The sequence below is a fragment of the Hypomesus transpacificus genome, chromosome 23, assembly GCF_021917145.1.
Source record: "Hypomesus transpacificus isolate Combined female chromosome 23, fHypTra1, whole genome shotgun sequence".
Taxonomy (NCBI): domain Eukaryota; kingdom Metazoa; phylum Chordata; class Actinopteri; order Osmeriformes; family Osmeridae; genus Hypomesus; species Hypomesus transpacificus.
Genome location: NC_061082.1, coordinates 6,092,156 through 6,109,298, shown reverse-complemented (window position 1 = coordinate 6,109,298; position 17,143 = coordinate 6,092,156). Strand labels below are relative to the sequence as shown.

Sequence of the window (17,143 nt, the reverse complement as noted above, 5' to 3'; positions counted from 1 at the left end):
TGTGGATTCTGGCAGGCGGGTGCTTAGTGGGGGGGAGTTAGGGGGGAGGGGTTGTGTTGGTACAACACCTGGGTTTCAGAGGCAATGGCAGGTCAACCCACAGCAGAGCTCAACTCCACATATCTGCAGTGGGCAAATTATACAATGACAATGGGGGGGGGGTCAACTTCTTCTCCAGGAGGTGAAGGGAACCCAATACAGCACAGGCGCGTGCATCAGTGAGGTCACATGCACTCAGTGTTTCTTGAGTTGTATTATGCACTTGTCATTCGCGCGCTGTGCTTATTGAGTTATAATGAATTTTGACTATGGCAGTGTAATACTGTGTGTGATATTCCCTGTCATAAAGTCAACATTTCTGTGTATTGCCAACCTGTTATTGAATGAATATGGTAAATATATTGTAATATGTATGATTACAGGCAAAAATGCTATATAAATGTAACGACCCCCCCAACCTGTTTTTCTTTTTTATACCTCTTTCAGGGGGTCAGACCCCCCCCAAACCCCCCGTAATTCGCACACTGCATGTCTGTGTTCTCTGAAGACTGATGCATTCACCTTCATACTCTTTCTTTTCCTCCAAGATTTGTAGACGGGATCGAGACAGAGATCTATGCCAACTCCTCCCAGAAGTTTGAGTTCATCTCCAGTTTGTCCCCAGCCGGCCCGCCCTCCCCTGGACCAGGTAACATACACACACGCAAAGATACACACACACACACACATATACATGCACATGATGCCTCACGGTTTCTGACTCTGTGTGTGTGTGTGTGTGTGTGTGTGTGTGTGTGTGTGTGTGTGTGTAGGAAGCCTCGAGCAGTCAGAGATCAAGAAGAGCGTGCTGAAGTTGAGTGAAGAGGTGAGTGTCTCAGCAATGCCATGGCCATGAAAGTACACATTCAATAGAACCATCATGAATAAATGGATAGGAGATGAATAAAATCAAAACCAAGTGAGGGTGTACTGTGTGTGTGTCCTCCCAGATGAGCAGTCTCTCCAAGCAAGTCAGTCAGCTGAGCCAAGAGCTCCAGGAAATGAGCCGTCTGCTCCGGCCCCTCCTCCTAGTGGGACCTCAAGCGATGCTGACCACCCTCACTCCTACGCTGACCCCGCCCCCCTGCAGCGCCGTCTTACCATCCACCAGCATCCCCGCGGTGGTCCCTCCCCCGGCCCCGCCCTCTTCCCCTCAGCTCCCTGCCCAGTCGTGCTCCCTATTGGACAGAGTAGACAGCGGAGGCGTGGACCTGCCCGGCTGTCTTCTTCCCACCCCGCCACAACAGAGGGCTCCGGCCCAGCGCCAGACCCCGGCCTCTCCAGGGAGACCCTCCAAGAACGCAGCCCACTCCAGCCCTCCCTCCCCTGGACTAGGAGACGCAGAGGGGCCCCCTGTCTTCCCCAACATCCCTGTTCCAAGGAATGGATTCTACCCCACCTGCCAGGACCAACCGCCTTTGGCCTCCCACACGCCGTCCCCATCCCTCTCCTTCTCTCTGTCTCTGTCCTCTTCCCCCTCCCTCTCTCCCTGCCTGGGTCCCCACCACTCTCGAGCCGGCTGCCAGTCCAGCAACAACCAGGGCCTCTTGCCCCCGCCCCCCTCCCAGGACACCCCGCCCCCGCACTCCTCCCATTGCTCTGCTCCTGCGTCACTCAGCTCCTCGCCCGGAGACCACAGGCCGAGGGCCAGCACTTCCTCTTCCTCCTCCACTCCCGTCATCCCTCCTCCTTCCTGTCCGCACCCGTCCCCCCTCTCTTCGTTCTCCCTGGACTGCGTGGAGGGAAGGCGGAGGAGCGCGCCGGGGAGGGGCCGGCCAGGGGAGCGGCAGCTGGAGCTGGAGATGCAGGAGTGGGGGACAGAGTCGGAGGAGACGGAGGATGGAAGATCCTCCACGGAGCACATCAGCTTCATAGACGAGGAGGGGCCTGCTCTGTGACAGAGGGAAACACAGAGAGAGAGAGAGACATAGAGAGAGACATAGAGAGAGACAGAGAGAGAGAGAGAGAGAGAGAGAGAGAGAGAGAGAGAGAGAGAGAGAGAGAGATGATGAAAGAGCACCTGTGAGTCGGTGTGGTTCCCATCCAGGTGGGCAGACAGAAGAAGAGAGGGGGAGGAGCCTGGCAGTGGCGTGTTCAGGGAGTGGCCTAGGGTGGCACGGGCCACCCCTGAAATCTGATTGGCCACCCCAATATCTTAAAATATGATTGGCTATATGCCCAGTCAGAGGCAGGCCACCCCTTGTGCCACCCCTATCAAAAATGTCTGGACACGCCCCTGGAGCCTGGGTCCTTTGGCTCCTGATGCACGGCAGCTGTTTTTCATCAGCCTGAAGCCCCTGGACCACCTCGAGGTAGCCCCACCCTCACAGGCTAAACCCATCAGCACGTTCCTCCAGCTCCCTTCCCTCGGACCGCCCAGGACGGGGCTCACCTAACAGGACGCCTTGTTTGACATTGCTACGTAGCCATATTAGTAGAAGCAAAACTTGACACAAACACAATGACATTGTATTTATTGCTCCAGTGTGGATTGAACACAAATGTTCCTCCTTCATCCTCCTATCCTGGTGCTGGGAAGCCTCAGAAGCTGGAAGCCTCAGACGATGGAAGCCTCTATGAAGCCAGGACTGGGAATCTTCACTCCTATTTAGTCTCTCACATGGGGATTTGTTATTACCTGTTCCGTCGCTTGAATCCATCACGGTCGACCTAAAAGTTCAAAACGTTGATTTGATTATTATTATCTTGGAATACGTTGCCGTCCAATTTGTGTGCTCCTTGAAAGGTAGTGGTGGGTTGATTCACTTCCATTCACTTGCAAGTGCAGGTGTGCATACTTAGATACACAAAACACACACACACACAACACTAAATATCCAAAATAGTCCTTGTTCCCTCACGCTCCACCAAGAAGCCATTTGAAACACTATGAGACAATCAATAATCTTAAGGACATCCATTTTGCTCTTGTGTACCCACCAAGATATGTATTTGAGCACCAGGTGTCAGAGACCGTGAGAGTCAGTGTGCCAAAGACAGATACTAGATGTAGTTTAGGAAGGCTGGGGTGAGGAGAGAGGGTGGAGTCTGCCCAGCTGTCCACATCTATCCAAACATCAGCCATCCAGCCTTTTGTGCCTTCTCCTTATATCACACACAAGTGCGTGCACACATACACACACACATACACACACACATACACACACACAGACAGACATACATACACTCCAGTCATCTACATCATGATTCACAAGCATTCTATTGTCAGTTAAAATATCCATATATCATCCAAACTGCTATGAGTATACACTGCACTTTAATTTAATCTTTAAATTATTACCTATTCAATTATTTATTTTTTATTGTTGATTTATGTTTCCAGGCAATATTTTTTTTTTTTCTTTGAGCTTAGACCGCCTTATGAGTGAGGTCAATATAGAGACAAGGTCACAGGTAGATCCAGTCACAGTGATGATCAGTCAGGAGAAACTGTCTCTTCCCTTGAGCATTCAGTTCTACCGGACAGGGTTTGTTTTCAATGAAGCCCCTGTAACACACACACACACACTTACTTCATGAGGTTGCAGCATTAGAACCCCATTAACTGTCAGTGGTAGGGCTTCTAAGACACAGACAGACCCTGTGAGCCCCGTGTGGTCAGACAGAACCAGAGGACTGAGATATCCATCTACTGCTCAAACTCATTACAGTGAGCGACAACGCAAGGTGATTCTACTATTTGTAATATAAACAAGAAGATTTTGGTTTCTATTTTCTGTAAGGGGTGTTTGGCGAGGTGGGGGAGGGGGGGCAATTGCTTGAATGAAGGATGATGAGTGGGCTTTTCAGCTACGAGGTCGAGAGGTGGGGGGGGGATCGCTTGAATGAGGGATGTGGCGTGGAGGAGTCGGGTCTTTCAGGTATGAGATTGAGGGGTGGGGCTGGGTTGGGGTCAGGGGTTCAATGCATGCCACAGATTTCTGCATGAGGAATGTGCCTGGTTCTGGCCTGGCAGAGACTGCTGCCAGAGGCACTCAGGCTTCAGATGTATTTTACTATTTACTGTTACAGAACTTTACCAGGTATATCAGACAAGAATAAAGTGTTGCTTTCTAAGATCACAGGCTCTTGTGCTGGTTCAGAGGTCATGAGGGCTGGGAGCAGAGCTGCCTGGAAGACAGTTAGCTGTCATGCACATTTTCTCATGTGCCTTTGAAACAACATTCAAGGTCGATAAGGCTGTAGTAGCGTTCAACAACGGTAAGAGATCTCAGCCCACACCATGTGACCTGCTGGGCACATCATGACAGGGATCTCCAACCCCTCCCTTGCCAATGAACAAAAGCACACCAGAGACCAGTTCAATCTGTCAGGTCTGCATATATTTCAATAGTAACATTCATTCATTCTATCAGAGCTTCGTTAAGGTTGACAATGTCAGGGTGAGAACAGTCTAGAAAGATCCTGTGGGAGACAAACCAAGCATAGGATCAAGCAGCTCCTTCTCTCTCCGTGCCTCTTCTGATGTGGTCTTCCTGTGGCTCCACAGAGGGTGACAGGAGGAACACAGGCAGATTAACCACTCATGGCTCTTCTTGAACACATAAATTCTCTCCATAGACCACACACAGTACTTCCCTATTCTAGGGTGACATCTCAATAAGCTTCTCTTGGTTCCTTGAGTTTCCTCTTCTTGGGATTTATTGTCAAAATACATTGGGGGGGAAAAAAGCTTATAACCTCTCCTGCAATGTGTTTTAAGAACAAAACTCCAGCAATCAAGGATAAATTATTGAGATTCAACCATACACATTTCATACAAGAAAGGCTTCACATCCTAATGCTCTAGGAATAAGGGGCCAAATACACACTGAAAGACATCAGAGAAGGGGAAAATAAAAATCAAAAAAATATATTTATATGTTATATTTATATATATTTACGAGGTATGTATCCACAAAAAAAGAAAACACAAAAAATGTCAAAATAAGCTGTATTTTTTCCAAACATATCCCTATTGTGACGGAAGTGCGTCTTAAAATAGCAATAATAGTAAATATCAATTCATTAATAATTACTTTGCAAAATAAAACAAGGAGGATGTACTCCCCCAACCGCGCCTTCACGTTAGACCCTTAAGTCTGGCTCTCAGACAGTTCCAGTCTCCTCTGAAGGGAGTCCAAAGCACCAAGGCCTTCAGGCCACTGGGTGGCGCTGCTGCAAGTGACATTGTTTCTTCAAATGAAGTCCAAGAGGAAAAGGTCCTCTCCACACTGGGAAAAGCCACAATCTCTGACGCCCCTTGTTGCTATGCAGCACCCATTCCCATTCAACCTCTCCAAAAATGGGGATTGAAATGGGCGGGCGGTCGGGCAGTGGAGGGGGGTATCCAGTCGGGGGGGGGGGGGGGGGGGGGGGATGTAAGAGAGAGTAAGAGAGGGCTGACACAGCGTGAAAGGTGTCTTTGTGCAACAAAACAAAACTGAAGATTCAACTTTTAACACAAAAGAAAACAAAGATGGCAGCTGTCCGCCCTCTTGTTGTTAGTCAGTTTGGTGTCGGGGACTCCCGCGTGGTCACGCCAGATACTGCTGCATCGCTGTCTTCGCTCTGAGATGGTAGAGGGAAATGAAGATCATGAACGCACTGGCCAACGGCGCACGATAAGGATATGAGTGTCTGGGTCACGGAGCAGTATTCACCTGTCACAGAGGTTGGGGTCTGGCGCTAGGGTGAGTTTGTGCAGGATGTCCACAAAGCCCATGTCCCTCAGTTTATCCTGACGCTCCTGGGAACCTGAGAGCGAGCACACACACGCGAGCACACGCACAGACAGACAGTTACCCTCTGGTTGGATTTACCATCACTACCCACTTGTACATCCAGTAAGAGTTCCCCGTCATCATGTGACCACCTGGCAGAGTGTGGCCCTCACCGTCCTCCTCGTTCCAGATCAGGTTGGAGATGCAAAAGGTGGCAGCGAGCTGCAGCTTCACATTTGAGTGTCCCTGTGAGAGACACAGAGAGACAGAGAGAGAGACAGAGACAGAGAGACAGAGAGAGAGAGAGAGACAGAGACAGAGAGACAGAGAGAGAGACAGAGACAGAGAGACAGAGAGAGAGACAGAGACAGAGACAGAGAGAGAGACAGAGACAGAGAGACAGAGAGACAGAGAGACAGAGAGACAGAGAGACAGAGAGACAGAGAGAGAGACAGAGACAGAGAGACAGAGAGAGAGACAGAGACAGAGAGAGAGACAGAGACAGAGACAGAGACAGAGAGAGAGACAGAGACAGAGAGACAGAGAGAGAGACAGAGACAGAGAGAGAGACAGAGAGAGAGAGAGAGACAGAGACAGAGACAGAGACAGAGAGACAGAGAGACAGAGAGACAGAGAGACAGAGAGAGAGACAGAGACAGAGAGAGAGACAGAGACAGAGAGACAGAGAGAGAGACAGAGACAGAGAGAGAGACAGAGAGACAGAGAGACAGAGAGAGAGACAGAGACAGAGAGAGAGACAGAGACAGAGACAGAGAGACAGAGACAGAGAGAGAGACAGAGACAGAGAGACAGAGAGAGAGACAGAGACAGAGAGACAGAGAGAGAGACAGAGACAGAGACAGAGAGACAGAGAGAGAGACAGAGAGAGAGACAGAGACAGAGAGACAGAGAGAGAGACAGAGACAGAGAGACAGAGAGAGAGACAGAGAGACAGAGAGAGAGACAGAGACAGAGAGACAGAGAGAGAGACAGAGACAGAGAGAGAGACAGAGACAGAGAGACAGAGAGAGAGACAGAGACAGAGAGACAGAGAGAGAGACAGAGACAGAGAGAGAGACAGAGACAGAGAGAGAGACAGAGACAGAGAGACAGAGAGAGAGACAGAGACAGAGAGAGAGACAGAGACAGAGACAGAGACAGAGACAGAGAGAGAGACAGAGACAGAGAGAGAGACAGAGACAGAGAGACAGAGAGAGAGACAGAGACAGAGAGACAGAGAGAGAGACAGAGACAGAGAGAGAGACAGAGACAGAGAGAGTCAGTCAAAATAAATACAAATAAAGTAACACACACTGGCCCAGTATATTAGAATAGTCTCAGTCTTTTGGGAGGATTCTACCATGTAATATTTGATTTTCTGGAGCATGTCGTCATTGGTCATGATGAGTTCCTTGGCCGTGTTGCCGTCGGCGATGTTGGCCAGGATGCAGAGTGTCTGAAACGCAGAGAGAGACAGAGACAAGTCACACTGGTGCTTGGGTCATGGTATGCTCTGAGACAGTGTTCCCTCCCCAGGGTGGAGGGGTCCTCACCTGCTCTTTGACCTCTATGCTGTGCTCGCCCTCCAGGATGAGGGTGACCGCCTGCATGATCTGCTTCCCATGAGAGCTCATGATCTGGTCTATGTGCTGAGGGGACAGAGGAGCTGTTAGTTCTGGGGCCAAACAGATATGTGTGTGTGTGTGGTGTGTGTGGATGCGTCTTACCGGGCGCGTGGACAGCAGGTTGCGGAGCAGACCCAGGGTCTTCATCAGGACGTTGGCGTCGGGGTCAGAGAGGAGACGGAACAGCTGCTCAGTGCCTAGCACCCTCACGATCTCCACCTTCACCTTCTGGTCGGCCTGGAACGCCATGTTCTACACACACACACACACACGTCAGTCTGTGCTTTTCAGAACATAGACCGTGGGACACCCAGAAGGAACGAGGGATGGAGTCTCACCATCAGGGCCCAGATCCCATTGACCCTCAAGGCTGGACTGTCACTCTGGGTCAGACTGCACAACAGCTCTATCACCCCAGACTCCAGGATAGGCTGGAGACACACACACATTATTAGCATGTGTCTGAACATACCAGCTGTGTCCATGGAGGGGCAGCTGACGGTACATGTGTACCTACCTCTTTGCTGGGGGAGAACTCCAACAGCAGGTTGCATAGTGTGGACGAGGCCATGACCAGCACCTCATCTGGGGCATTCTGCAACAACTACACACACACCAGTATTACACACACACACACAGTTCCTCTCTCTAACCACAGATAAAGCCCTCTTGGAAGAACGACATACTTATCGATATGTATGGACAAATTGACAGGATAGATGACCCCCCCACAAACCTTCATAAGGGGCTTCCACACGGCATGGTCATGGAAACTAGTCCTCAGTTGTTGTACTGACCGTGACAGGCTGTGGAGACACCTGCACACAACCACAAACAGCCTCTGTTACAGCCCCTGTGGGGAGGGGGAGTGTGGGTATTGTAGTCCCGCATTCGACATCAAAACGTGGCCTCTGACAAGAGCTGTCCCAACGGAGACAGGAAGACGTCCTTTGGAGCTGAGAGGGAACAGGACGTGGCAGCGGAGGGGGGACCTACCTGACTGCTGCAAGGCGAACCTTTATGCTGGATTCTGACAAGCCGCTTACTATCCTGTCCATCATGTTCTCTGTCTCGGTGATCTGCGGGGCAGGGGACAGAGGAGAGGCCTCAGACAGGGGTGACAGACACAAACGCTCCCTTGACAGAAGCCAGCGTACCGCACGCAGGGGGCACCGACTGAAGGTTACCTTCTTGCGGATGTCCTCGTCGTTGGAGCCCAGCGACGCGTACAGCTTGAAGGCCGCTTGTCTCAGCTCATGAGCGTGCTTCAGGTCGTGGTCCAACTGGATGCGAGAGGATACTCATGATCACCATCACTCCTCTCGTTATTATTCGCCTCACCAATCGGCATCGCAGACATACAAATGTACACGTCACACACACACACACACCCTCTTGATGTCCGTGATGGCGCTCACGGAGCTGGGGTACTTGAAGTAGTCGGCCAGCATGGCCACCAGGTGGTCGGTGACGCTGGCGATGCGCTGCAGCTCCACGTCAGGCTCCATCAGGTAGGCGAGGGTCTCCGCCCCCTCCACGCGCTCCTCCAGCAGGCGCTCCTTACTGCACATCCGCACCAGGCATGGCAGGGTCTGCACGCACGGACACACACACACACAGCCTCGTATCAAGGGCTGTCAGGTCTTTTATCTGGAGACGCGGTGCTGTTAGCTGCACACGCACGGACAAGACAGACAGACACTCCACGAGGCCGACCGCGTCCTTTTGAACCGGACAGAGCATGACTAGAATGACCTTTAGAACAATGCAGCTGTCGTCCGTCCTGATGGCTCCGGCTCGACACATGTAGGTTAGACTGGAGGGAGAGCAGACAGACAGGCAGAGAGAGAGAGAGGGGGGTCATTCTGGGCAGCCACAACAACGACACGGTCGCTGTCAAACTAGGGACTTGTCTGAGAGAGTCCTCACTCACCATTTGGCTGCGGTGAGCTGCATTTCGATAGGCTGATCCCTTTGCATCATTCGGACAAATACCTGAGAGAGCAGCTCCCCATCCACCAGCACTGAGAACACAGAGAGAGGAGGAGGGGGGGGGGGGGGGGGGGGGGTATTGATACAGCAAACTGTAGCAATTTCCTATTAGCGGCTGGCGTGACCGTGGCAATCGACTGTTGACTGCGGGAATGAGAGGCGAGGGAGAGAAGCGCGAGTTCCTTACCATTCACCAGTGTCATGGAGACCTGAGTGTTCTCGTAGGCTAGGACTGAGAAACACTTTAACGCCTGCATCCGTACCTGTGAGAGAGAAAGAGAGAGTGGAGGAGGGAAGGGAGGTGAAAGGTGTGTATCCCTGCATATAGATGTGTGAATTAGTATGCCTGTCTGCCAGCGCGCGCACACACGCACACACACACACACCCATTACCTTATAGGAGGGAGAGGTAACCAGAGGTGCAATGTTCTGGATGGCGCCGTGGTTAAAAAGAACCGTCTGGTGTTCGGGTGTCTGAGGAACACACACTTATACATCACTTAACAGACACATTTAGTTTGGCCAAACTTTGCCCTTTCAATACGACGCCAACTCTAACAACCAGACCCTTAGGAGCCCTGTTTGGTCAGACCCACACATTGGACCCCTGTATGATCACAAAGAGAGACACCCAGGACCACTGTGGGGTCAGAAAGACACCAATGCTGGCGTGCTGACCTTGCAGCAGTGAGAGAAGATCTGGGTGATGTACTCCTGGGTCTTCTGTGAGTGACTCAACAAAGACATGAGGTGTGGGATAACGGTCGGATCCTGTCGGGGGGGGGGGGGAAACACGTGTTTATGACTTGACTTGGTAAGCGTGCGGGAGAGAGAGAAACGCGTCCGGCTTACTGTGTAAAGGAGCTGCACAGGGGTGACGGGACTAATGAACACCGTCCTCAGACAGCGTAGACACGCCTCGATGAAGACGAGGTCTGGACACAAAAGACCTAGGGAGGAGGGGAGAGACCCACGTCACTCACGTTGTGTGCGCACGAGCGGGGGGGGGGGGGGGGGGGGGGGGGTCGCGTGTGCCTGCGTGTGAATGTACCTTGCAGCAGGGCGGGGATGATGTGGCAGTCCACTAGGGACTTGATGTTGTTCTCTGTGCCCATGGCCAGGCTGCCCAGCACCACCGCACATTCGGTCCGCAGCTCGGAGCTGGACGAGCCCTGCTGGAGCAGGTACAGTAACCTGGACACGCGCAGAGCGAGAGAGGCAGAGAGAGCGAGGCAGAGAGAGGGGTAGAGAGAGCGAGGCAGAGAGAGGGAGGCAAAGAGAGGGGTAGAGAGAGCGAGGCAGAGAGAGGGGCAGAGAGAGGGAGGCAGAGAGAGGGAGGCAGAGAGAGCGAGGCAGAGAGAGAGCGAGGCAGAGAAAGCAAGTCAGAGAGAGGGAGGTGGGGGCAGGAGCGCAGACATAAACAGACACACGGATGATTAGGCCAGAAGACAGGTGTTTATACATATATATTACCAGATCACTATTCCATTGAGCAACACAGGCATATGAGTAGGGTGAGTGGGCACAAAGTGGGGGGGGGGGGACCGAGAGAGAGAGAGAGAGAGAGAGAGAGGGGGGATGGGAGGGATACCTGGGCACAGCTCCCAGGACAATCAGGTTGGCCTTCTGCTTGTTGTTTCCAATGACGGCATTCTTCATGTCACTGTGAAGACACACACGGTCACATGAGTCAAGCTGCCCCTGTCTCAGCTGATGCCACACTGCTGCTGTAGAGCAGGCTCAGAAGGCTTTCGGATCAACAACAAGCTGGATTGCAAATAAAAAAGCTTTTAAGTTAGGACACATTGTCTGATACAAATGCTGTAATCATAAGGCCAGATTGAATTGCAGGGCCAAATGAGACTAGACAAGCCCCTGGGGTTGGGGTTAGGGCTAAGGCTAGGGCTGGTGGAAAAGTACAGCTGCACCATTCAGGTAGCTAGGCGCCATCTACACCCGTAACCAGAGCTTGGCCTCAAGAGTTAAAAATAAAACTGGAAAGATCTGAGTCCAAGCCACATGGACAGAGTCTCACACTCCCCTGTGAAAAACAATGACATGGACAGTCACAAACAGAGACAGACTGACCGACAAACCGAGTCGCAGATGGATCTGACACATTCTCCCCCTCAAACAAGTAGTCACATGTTGACAAACTGAACCAATCACTGGCAAGGCAGATTCTTATCCTCTCATAGGTAGAGACCTAAGTCAGACAGAGGCACACAGCAGGACTGCTTCAACCAATCACAGCCGTGCTTCTGCAGGACTAGTAGCTGTTGCATGCATGCAGATAGCAATCTCAAAAGACAGAGCAAGAGACACCAGCTGGATGCATAAAACATTTAAAAAGAAAGAAGGTAAATCCCGTGTTTACTTACATGACTCCCTGCAGCACTTTCTGTGGATCGGGGTCAAAGAGCCGGTCAACATAGTGGCGACTAGTTGCTGTGACCTCCTGCATGGCAACATAATAATACAGAACAAGTCAATCTGAAGCACAGTGCTGCCCTTCTTCATCCTAAACCTACCGCCCACCCACACCAACAAGTCATGATACACACAAACGTTCTCTCTCTTACACAAACTGACTGGTTCAGATCCTCCATACCAGAAATAAACCCACTCCTCATCACATCACAGACTATCTCTTGGAACACACGCCGAGTTCAAGCCTTCAGTGTCATCCAGCAGTGCACGAGACTGCTTGTATCACCTGATAAATCTGTTTATGTTTATCATCAACATTGATGACACGGTCACTGGCCTTGTCCAGAACTTTCCTAGGTAACAGATGGCACTGCAATCACTTATTAGACTGCTAAATATTCCTAAAAAAGAGAGGAGTAGTAGCTAGTTCTCAACGACGTGGTGGGGGCGTTTCCAACCCAGCAGCAGCATGCGATAGTTTTTTACTAGCTAGCAAGCTAGCTACTCTTGTCATCTCCGGCTTTGTTATTTTTAAACCTCGATCAAATCCTCCCAAACGTACTGTTCCTAAAGGGCAACATATTTTCTACTTTAAGTGTGCATTCTGAAACCGAGTTCTATAAATGGTATTTAACATAGCACAATCACACTTGACAGATCCAATAGCATTGAGCAATGGCATTGGCAACTAGGCAAAGCTAGCTGGTAGTAGCTAGTTAGCTAGCCACACAGTAGTAGTATTTAGCCGTCCAACCAGCAAAAGCTAGCTAGCTGCAAAACTCCCAGGTTATGTCAGACCGGCAGTGTTAATTCAGTACATTCTATAAGCAATAACTTACTATGTCATCATGACCTAAAACGAAATCAGTGAACCTTCTCATTCCGGGTGACACTTGACAGGCAGACCGCCCTTGCTGCTGCTGCTTCTGGTTTGTTAGCATGCAAGCTGTAAGCCCTATCAAGCTTGCAACTTTATGCGACTAGCTAACCATTGCTAGCTAACACAACACAATACTTTTTGCAACATTTCCTTCCAAAAACGCAGTTCATGTATTTAATTTTGAAGTGTATGCGAGGACGACTCACAGATAGCACGCTGATGCGGAGAGGGGCCTCCAACAAGCACGCCATCTCTCTTCCCCCTGTCGAGCGCCCCAATCGGAGCAGCACTTTCCAAACACTCCGCCCTCCAGACCAGCTGCCTATAGATTAAAAAGTAAATATAGCTAGCTAAATCAAGCAACACTTCAGGTGTGCTAGTAACTCTTTGCTAAACTAGTATTATGTGGGGTGTGTGAGTAGAGAGCATCAATGTATCTGCTCTGAGTCTGGTCATTTTATTGACTGTAGCTCATCTGTCATTGTGAAGACAGTATAGTTGCAAGCTAGCTAACCCCCTTGAGCCAGCTACAAACAGAAATCAAATGCCAATTTGAGGGATTTAGTTGCGAACGCGCAGATATTTTGCATTACACTGCGACTGATTCGATGGAAATAGGGTTTGGAACTCACTATTAGTATTTGCTTGTACACAATAATTTGCATTTTAAATATACAGCACTGAACCAAATATAATAATGATTTGTAACTTGAAAAATATATATATTTTTGACAGCATAGGCATTTTCCGCTCTATAAAAATGTAGCATTTCATGTGACCCAGTTTCCAAGTCAATCAAATGTGTGCAAAAAGTTGTGTGGAATTCATAGTAGCTTACTTGTCAGCCCATTCTAATAATACCACTTCATATTTATTATACGCAATCAATGAAGTCGCACATGTAATGACTTAACTTTCAGGAATAGATCGTGTCCACATAACCTTGCTGTTTGAAAGTGCTGCGGGATACGGAAGATGTATTTACTCTCTTTGCACATGCGCGACGGTTTAACCACACGGGGTGGGAAAATTATCTCTATGTGTGCACTAACATGACATTTCAGCATTGCTTTGCTATATCCTAACTTCTCATTTTAGTGGTGAGTAATTAGATCCATTATTGATGCATGGCTAGGCTAACTCATGTCAGGGTTGGACTGAGTAAAATAGACGAATTACGTCTGCTACATACGCAGCTAGTTTTGGGGCAACATGACTGCTAAAGTTGTGTTGCAAACGACGTGGGTACGCGGTCTGCGTGTATGTTATTATTCATGCCATGTTAGCAGGAAGCAAATATGTTTATTGTGCATTTTACTTCAGATTGACTCAAAAATGTATCTTTCCAGGTTGCCATATGTAAAACAACAGAAGCCCCGACACAGCCAGTCAAACGTGCACAGACAGGAGCACTAGAACTTGCCCTCTAGTAGAGGTATAAAGTACCGTTACAACACGTGGACCAACAGGCAGTTGTCAGTCATGAAAATTGCTGTGGAAGGATGTTGCCATGGTGAGCTAGACAAAATCTACGAGACTATTGACTTCCTGGAGAAGAAGGATGGGGTGAAAGTGGACTTGCTGCTGTGCTGCGGTGACTTTCAGTCTGTCCGAAATGAAGGGGACATGCAGTGCATGGCCGTACCTGACAAGTACAAACATATGCAAACCTTCTACAAGTAGGTTACGCTTTTCATCAGTAATTTGGTTTGATTGAGTATGCACGTGTTTCATTTGTGAATGTTTGTTCTTGCAGATACTACTCTGGAGAAAAAAAGGCTCCTGTATTGACCATTTTTATTGGAGGGAACCATGAGGCTTCCAACTACCTTCAGGAGCTCCCCTATGGTGGCTGGGTTGCTCCCAACATCTACTATCTGGGTGAGAACTTCAGCCTCTGGTACCTTGTGCTCTGATTATTATTGCAGCATGTCACAAAATGTTATTCGTACCTAGTGTTAATGTGTCCTTCCATCCCTCTATCCTTAGGTTATGCTGGGGTTGTACGGTATAAAGGAATACGAATAGGTGGACAGTCTGGAATCTTTAAATCTCATGACTACCGGAAAGGTGTGTGCTCTGAAAGCTGGATATGTCTTTATTGCCTGTCTGGATATGCCATTTTATGACTTGTCTGCAAATGTTATCTAATAGAGTATAAATAAGGCCTACATCTCTTCCACAGGGCACTATGAATTTCCCCCATACAACAGAGACACCCTGCGTAGTGTTTACCACATCCGAAACATTGACATCTTCAAACTCAAACAGGTGACTGACAACCGATAGATAGAGGGTATTTTGACAGTCATTACCATCGTAGCATTCAGAACACTTGCCCAAACACCTGTTAACGCTGTTCTTTAACACCCTATCCCCTTTGTCATTGATTTTCTTTTGTCGTAGCTCCAAATGCCCATTGACATATTCATGACCCATGACTGGCCCCGCGGGATCTACCATTACGGTTGCACAAGCGAGCTCCTGCGAAAGAAGAAGTTCCTGCGTCAGGAGGTTGAGTCTAATACTCTGGGCAGTCCGGCTGCTGCGGAACTCCTGGCACACTTGCAGCCCAGTTACTGGTTCTCTGCCCACTTGCATGTCAAGTTTGCTGCCTTAATGCAGCATATGGTGAGCAATATTGGTCCAGTTGATCCCATTTTCTGTGTACTCAGTTAAATCGCACGCTTAAATACACAAATGGCCAGTAGTACTGGTAAGTCAATTCTGTTTGTCTTCCCTTCAGGTTAAAGGTGACGCAGCTCCTCGCACAACCAAGTTCCTCTCGCTGGACAAGTGCCTGCCTTACAGAGAGTTTCTTCAGGTAAGGGAAGCTTTCAGCTCAGGCCAAATATGGAGCTCTCAAGTTTTGAAACCAAAATCACTTTTGTATGCAAATGTTTTGTTTTAGATAGTGGACTTGCCTGACAGGCCAAGCTCCTCCCAGGGTTTGGAGTATGACCCAGAGTGGTTAGCTATTCTGAAGGCAACTGATGCCCTACAGAAGCCCTCTCCTCACCCCTGGAACCCACCCCAGAATAACGGACTTCACACAAGGTGAAAAACAAAAAGAAACCCCCAAAAAACACCTTCCCTCCTTTGTGTACTTGCCCCACTTACTCAAACCTCAAACAATGTATACTGTTCAGTACGAACAACGTAACATGCTGGTGTGCTGATTCCTGTGTTCCCATGTTTATGCGTTAACCAGGTGGGACTTCCGGGCATCAGAGGAAGCCATGATGGAGGCGATGAGTGACCTGGGAGGAGAGCTGACAATCCCAGACAACTTTAGTCGTACTGTGCCCGCTTACGACCCTGCCCGCCCCCAGCATCGAACACAACCCAGCTGCAGCACCAACCCTCAGACCACTGAGCTATGTGCCACCCTGGGCCTCACTGATATCTATGCCCTGGTTGGACAAGGTGGGCAGGGGCCCCAAAGGGTGGCCCCTGGAGAGGAGGATGATGATGGTGGTGGTAGCACAGGGAGTGTGGAAGAGCCTAGTGAATACCCAACTGACACATCAGGCCTTTCCAACTCCTTCAACCCAGACGAAATCACCATAGAGGATGAGTGGGAGGAAGAGGAGGAGGAGGGGGGGGAAGAGGGAATGGGAGAGGGGCAGGGCGAGAGAAAAGGAGGGTCGGAGGCTCAGAGTTCAGATGTTGACGCTGAGGGGGAGAAGGGGGATTTGGAGAGCCCCTCAGTGGGTCTCCACCCACATGGTATGGTCTTGCCAAGCCCCAAATCAGACCCCTCTCCATCCTGCCTGTCCCTCTCCATGAGTCTGCCTCCACCCACCCACTCCTCCCCTCCCAGGAGCCCCCCATCTCAGGGCATCTCAGCGGGCGAGAGGGAAGAGGAAGCGTCGGTGGTCCGGATCCCAAAACGCACAAGCGGAGAAACGGGAGATCCCAGCAACACAGGCAGCACTCCCAGGATCAAGCGACGGAACCAGGTCATCTATACCGCAGTAGAAGATGAGGAGAGTGAGAGTTAGGTTTAGAGCTAAAGGTCAAAAAAGAAAAGATTTCTAAAGCCCCAGAGTTGTTATGTATTTTTTACCCTTTTCAGGTTTTTACAGAATAGATTTTTCAGTGTACGACTTTATAATTTTATATTGTGTGTGTGAATGCTGGATTGTGCTGAATCTTTGTCAAGGATGTCAGGATACTATGAAGTCACTGTATACAAGTATGTGAGACATAAATAAAAACATCTTTAAAAGATCTGTCTTAAGCCTACAAACAACAGGTGCCTGGACAACCATAGCTATGACTACATACACAGTATTGTTGCCCTAAGCTTGTGTGAAGTTGAGAATCAGTTGAGACCGTTCAATAACTGTCTCAGTTATGGAATAGTTAAGTTGTAAGGCATGGTATTCTACCTTCTGATAGTATTACAGGTACCCTCTAAACCCATGATGATTACAGGTACCCTGTAAACC

General features: G+C 49.6%; 3 protein-coding genes across 5 annotated transcripts in view; 2 read left to right on the top strand and 1 right to left on the bottom strand.

Moving 5' to 3' along the window:
• kcnh3 (potassium voltage-gated channel, subfamily H (eag-related), member 3) overlaps positions 1–2,163 on the top strand; it is a 60,408-nt gene extending 58,245 nt beyond the window's left edge. Inside the window, 3 exon segments of the mRNA XM_047046229.1 lie at positions 588–688; positions 813–865; positions 990–2,163. Coding sequence (XP_046902185.1) covers positions 588–688; positions 813–865; positions 990–1,937 — 1,102 coding nt within the window. The 3' untranslated portion in view covers positions 1,938–2,163.
• A 2,569-nt stretch (positions 2,164–4,732) lies between these two features.
• On the bottom strand, positions 4,733–13,647 carry armc8 (armadillo repeat containing 8). 3 transcript variants are annotated; one of them, XM_047046231.1, is made up of 23 exons: positions 13,603–13,647; positions 12,896–13,011; positions 11,761–11,837; positions 10,971–11,042; positions 10,431–10,573; positions 10,232–10,329; positions 10,058–10,150; positions 9,773–9,853; positions 9,567–9,642; positions 9,321–9,411; positions 9,143–9,203; positions 8,779–8,979; positions 8,575–8,670; positions 8,384–8,466; positions 8,124–8,205; positions 7,905–7,991; positions 7,726–7,818; positions 7,490–7,639; positions 7,316–7,411; positions 7,123–7,218; positions 5,915–6,008; positions 5,703–5,796; positions 4,733–5,610 (listed from the first exon to the last, which is right to left on the bottom strand). In XM_047046231.1, the coding sequence occupies exons 2-23, from the start codon at positions 12,938–12,940 to the stop codon at positions 5,577–5,579; spliced, it is 2,043 nt and encodes a 680-aa protein (XP_046902187.1). In that variant the 5' UTR covers positions 12,941–13,011; positions 13,603–13,647; the 3' UTR covers positions 4,733–5,576. The 3 variants fall into 3 exon arrangements, with proteins under 3 accessions (XP_046902187.1, XP_046902186.1, XP_046902188.1); XM_047046230.1 differs by lacking the exon at positions 13,603–13,647 and having other exon boundaries at positions 12,896–13,229; XM_047046232.1 differs by lacking the exon at positions 13,603–13,647 and having other exon boundaries at positions 5,936–6,008; positions 12,896–13,229.
• A 40-nt stretch (positions 13,648–13,687) lies between these two features.
• Positions 13,688–16,920, top strand: dbr1 (debranching RNA lariats 1). The gene is made up of 9 exons (XM_047046223.1): positions 13,688–13,789; positions 14,039–14,368; positions 14,446–14,570; positions 14,679–14,759; positions 14,875–14,960; positions 15,096–15,320; positions 15,436–15,513; positions 15,601–15,746; positions 15,901–16,920. Exons 2-9 carry the CDS (start codon positions 14,172–14,174, stop codon positions 16,691–16,693), a joined length of 1,731 nt encoding a protein of 576 aa, XP_046902179.1. The 5' UTR covers positions 13,688–13,789; positions 14,039–14,171; the 3' UTR covers positions 16,694–16,920.
• Positions 16,921–17,143: the final 223 nt, after the last annotated feature.

Bases quoted from the DNA above. Each gene is read 5' to 3' on its own strand.
- dbr1 (XM_047046223.1), top strand. From the start codon at position 14,172: ATGAAAATTGCTGTGGAAGGATGTTGCCATGGTGAGCTAGACAAAATC. The intron at 14,369-14,445 runs GTAGGTTACGCT...TTGTTCTTGCAG, and splicing joins CATATGCAAACCTTCTACAA to ATACTACTCTGGAGAAAAAA. The intron at 15,747-15,900 runs GTGAAAAACAAA...TGCGTTAACCAG, and splicing joins AATAACGGACTTCACACAAG to GTGGGACTTCCGGGCATCAG.
- armc8 (XM_047046231.1), bottom strand. From the start codon at position 12,940: ATGGCGTGCTTGTTGGAGGCCCCTCTCCGCATCAGCGTGCTATCT. The intron at 9,854-10,057 runs GTCAGCACGCCA...TGTGTTCCTCAG, and splicing joins TCTTCTCTCACTGCTGCAAG to ACACCCGAACACCAGACGGT. The intron at 7,412-7,489 runs GTAAGACGCATC...CTGTCCCCTCAG, and splicing joins ACCTGCTGTCCACGCGCCCG to CACATAGACCAGATCATGAG.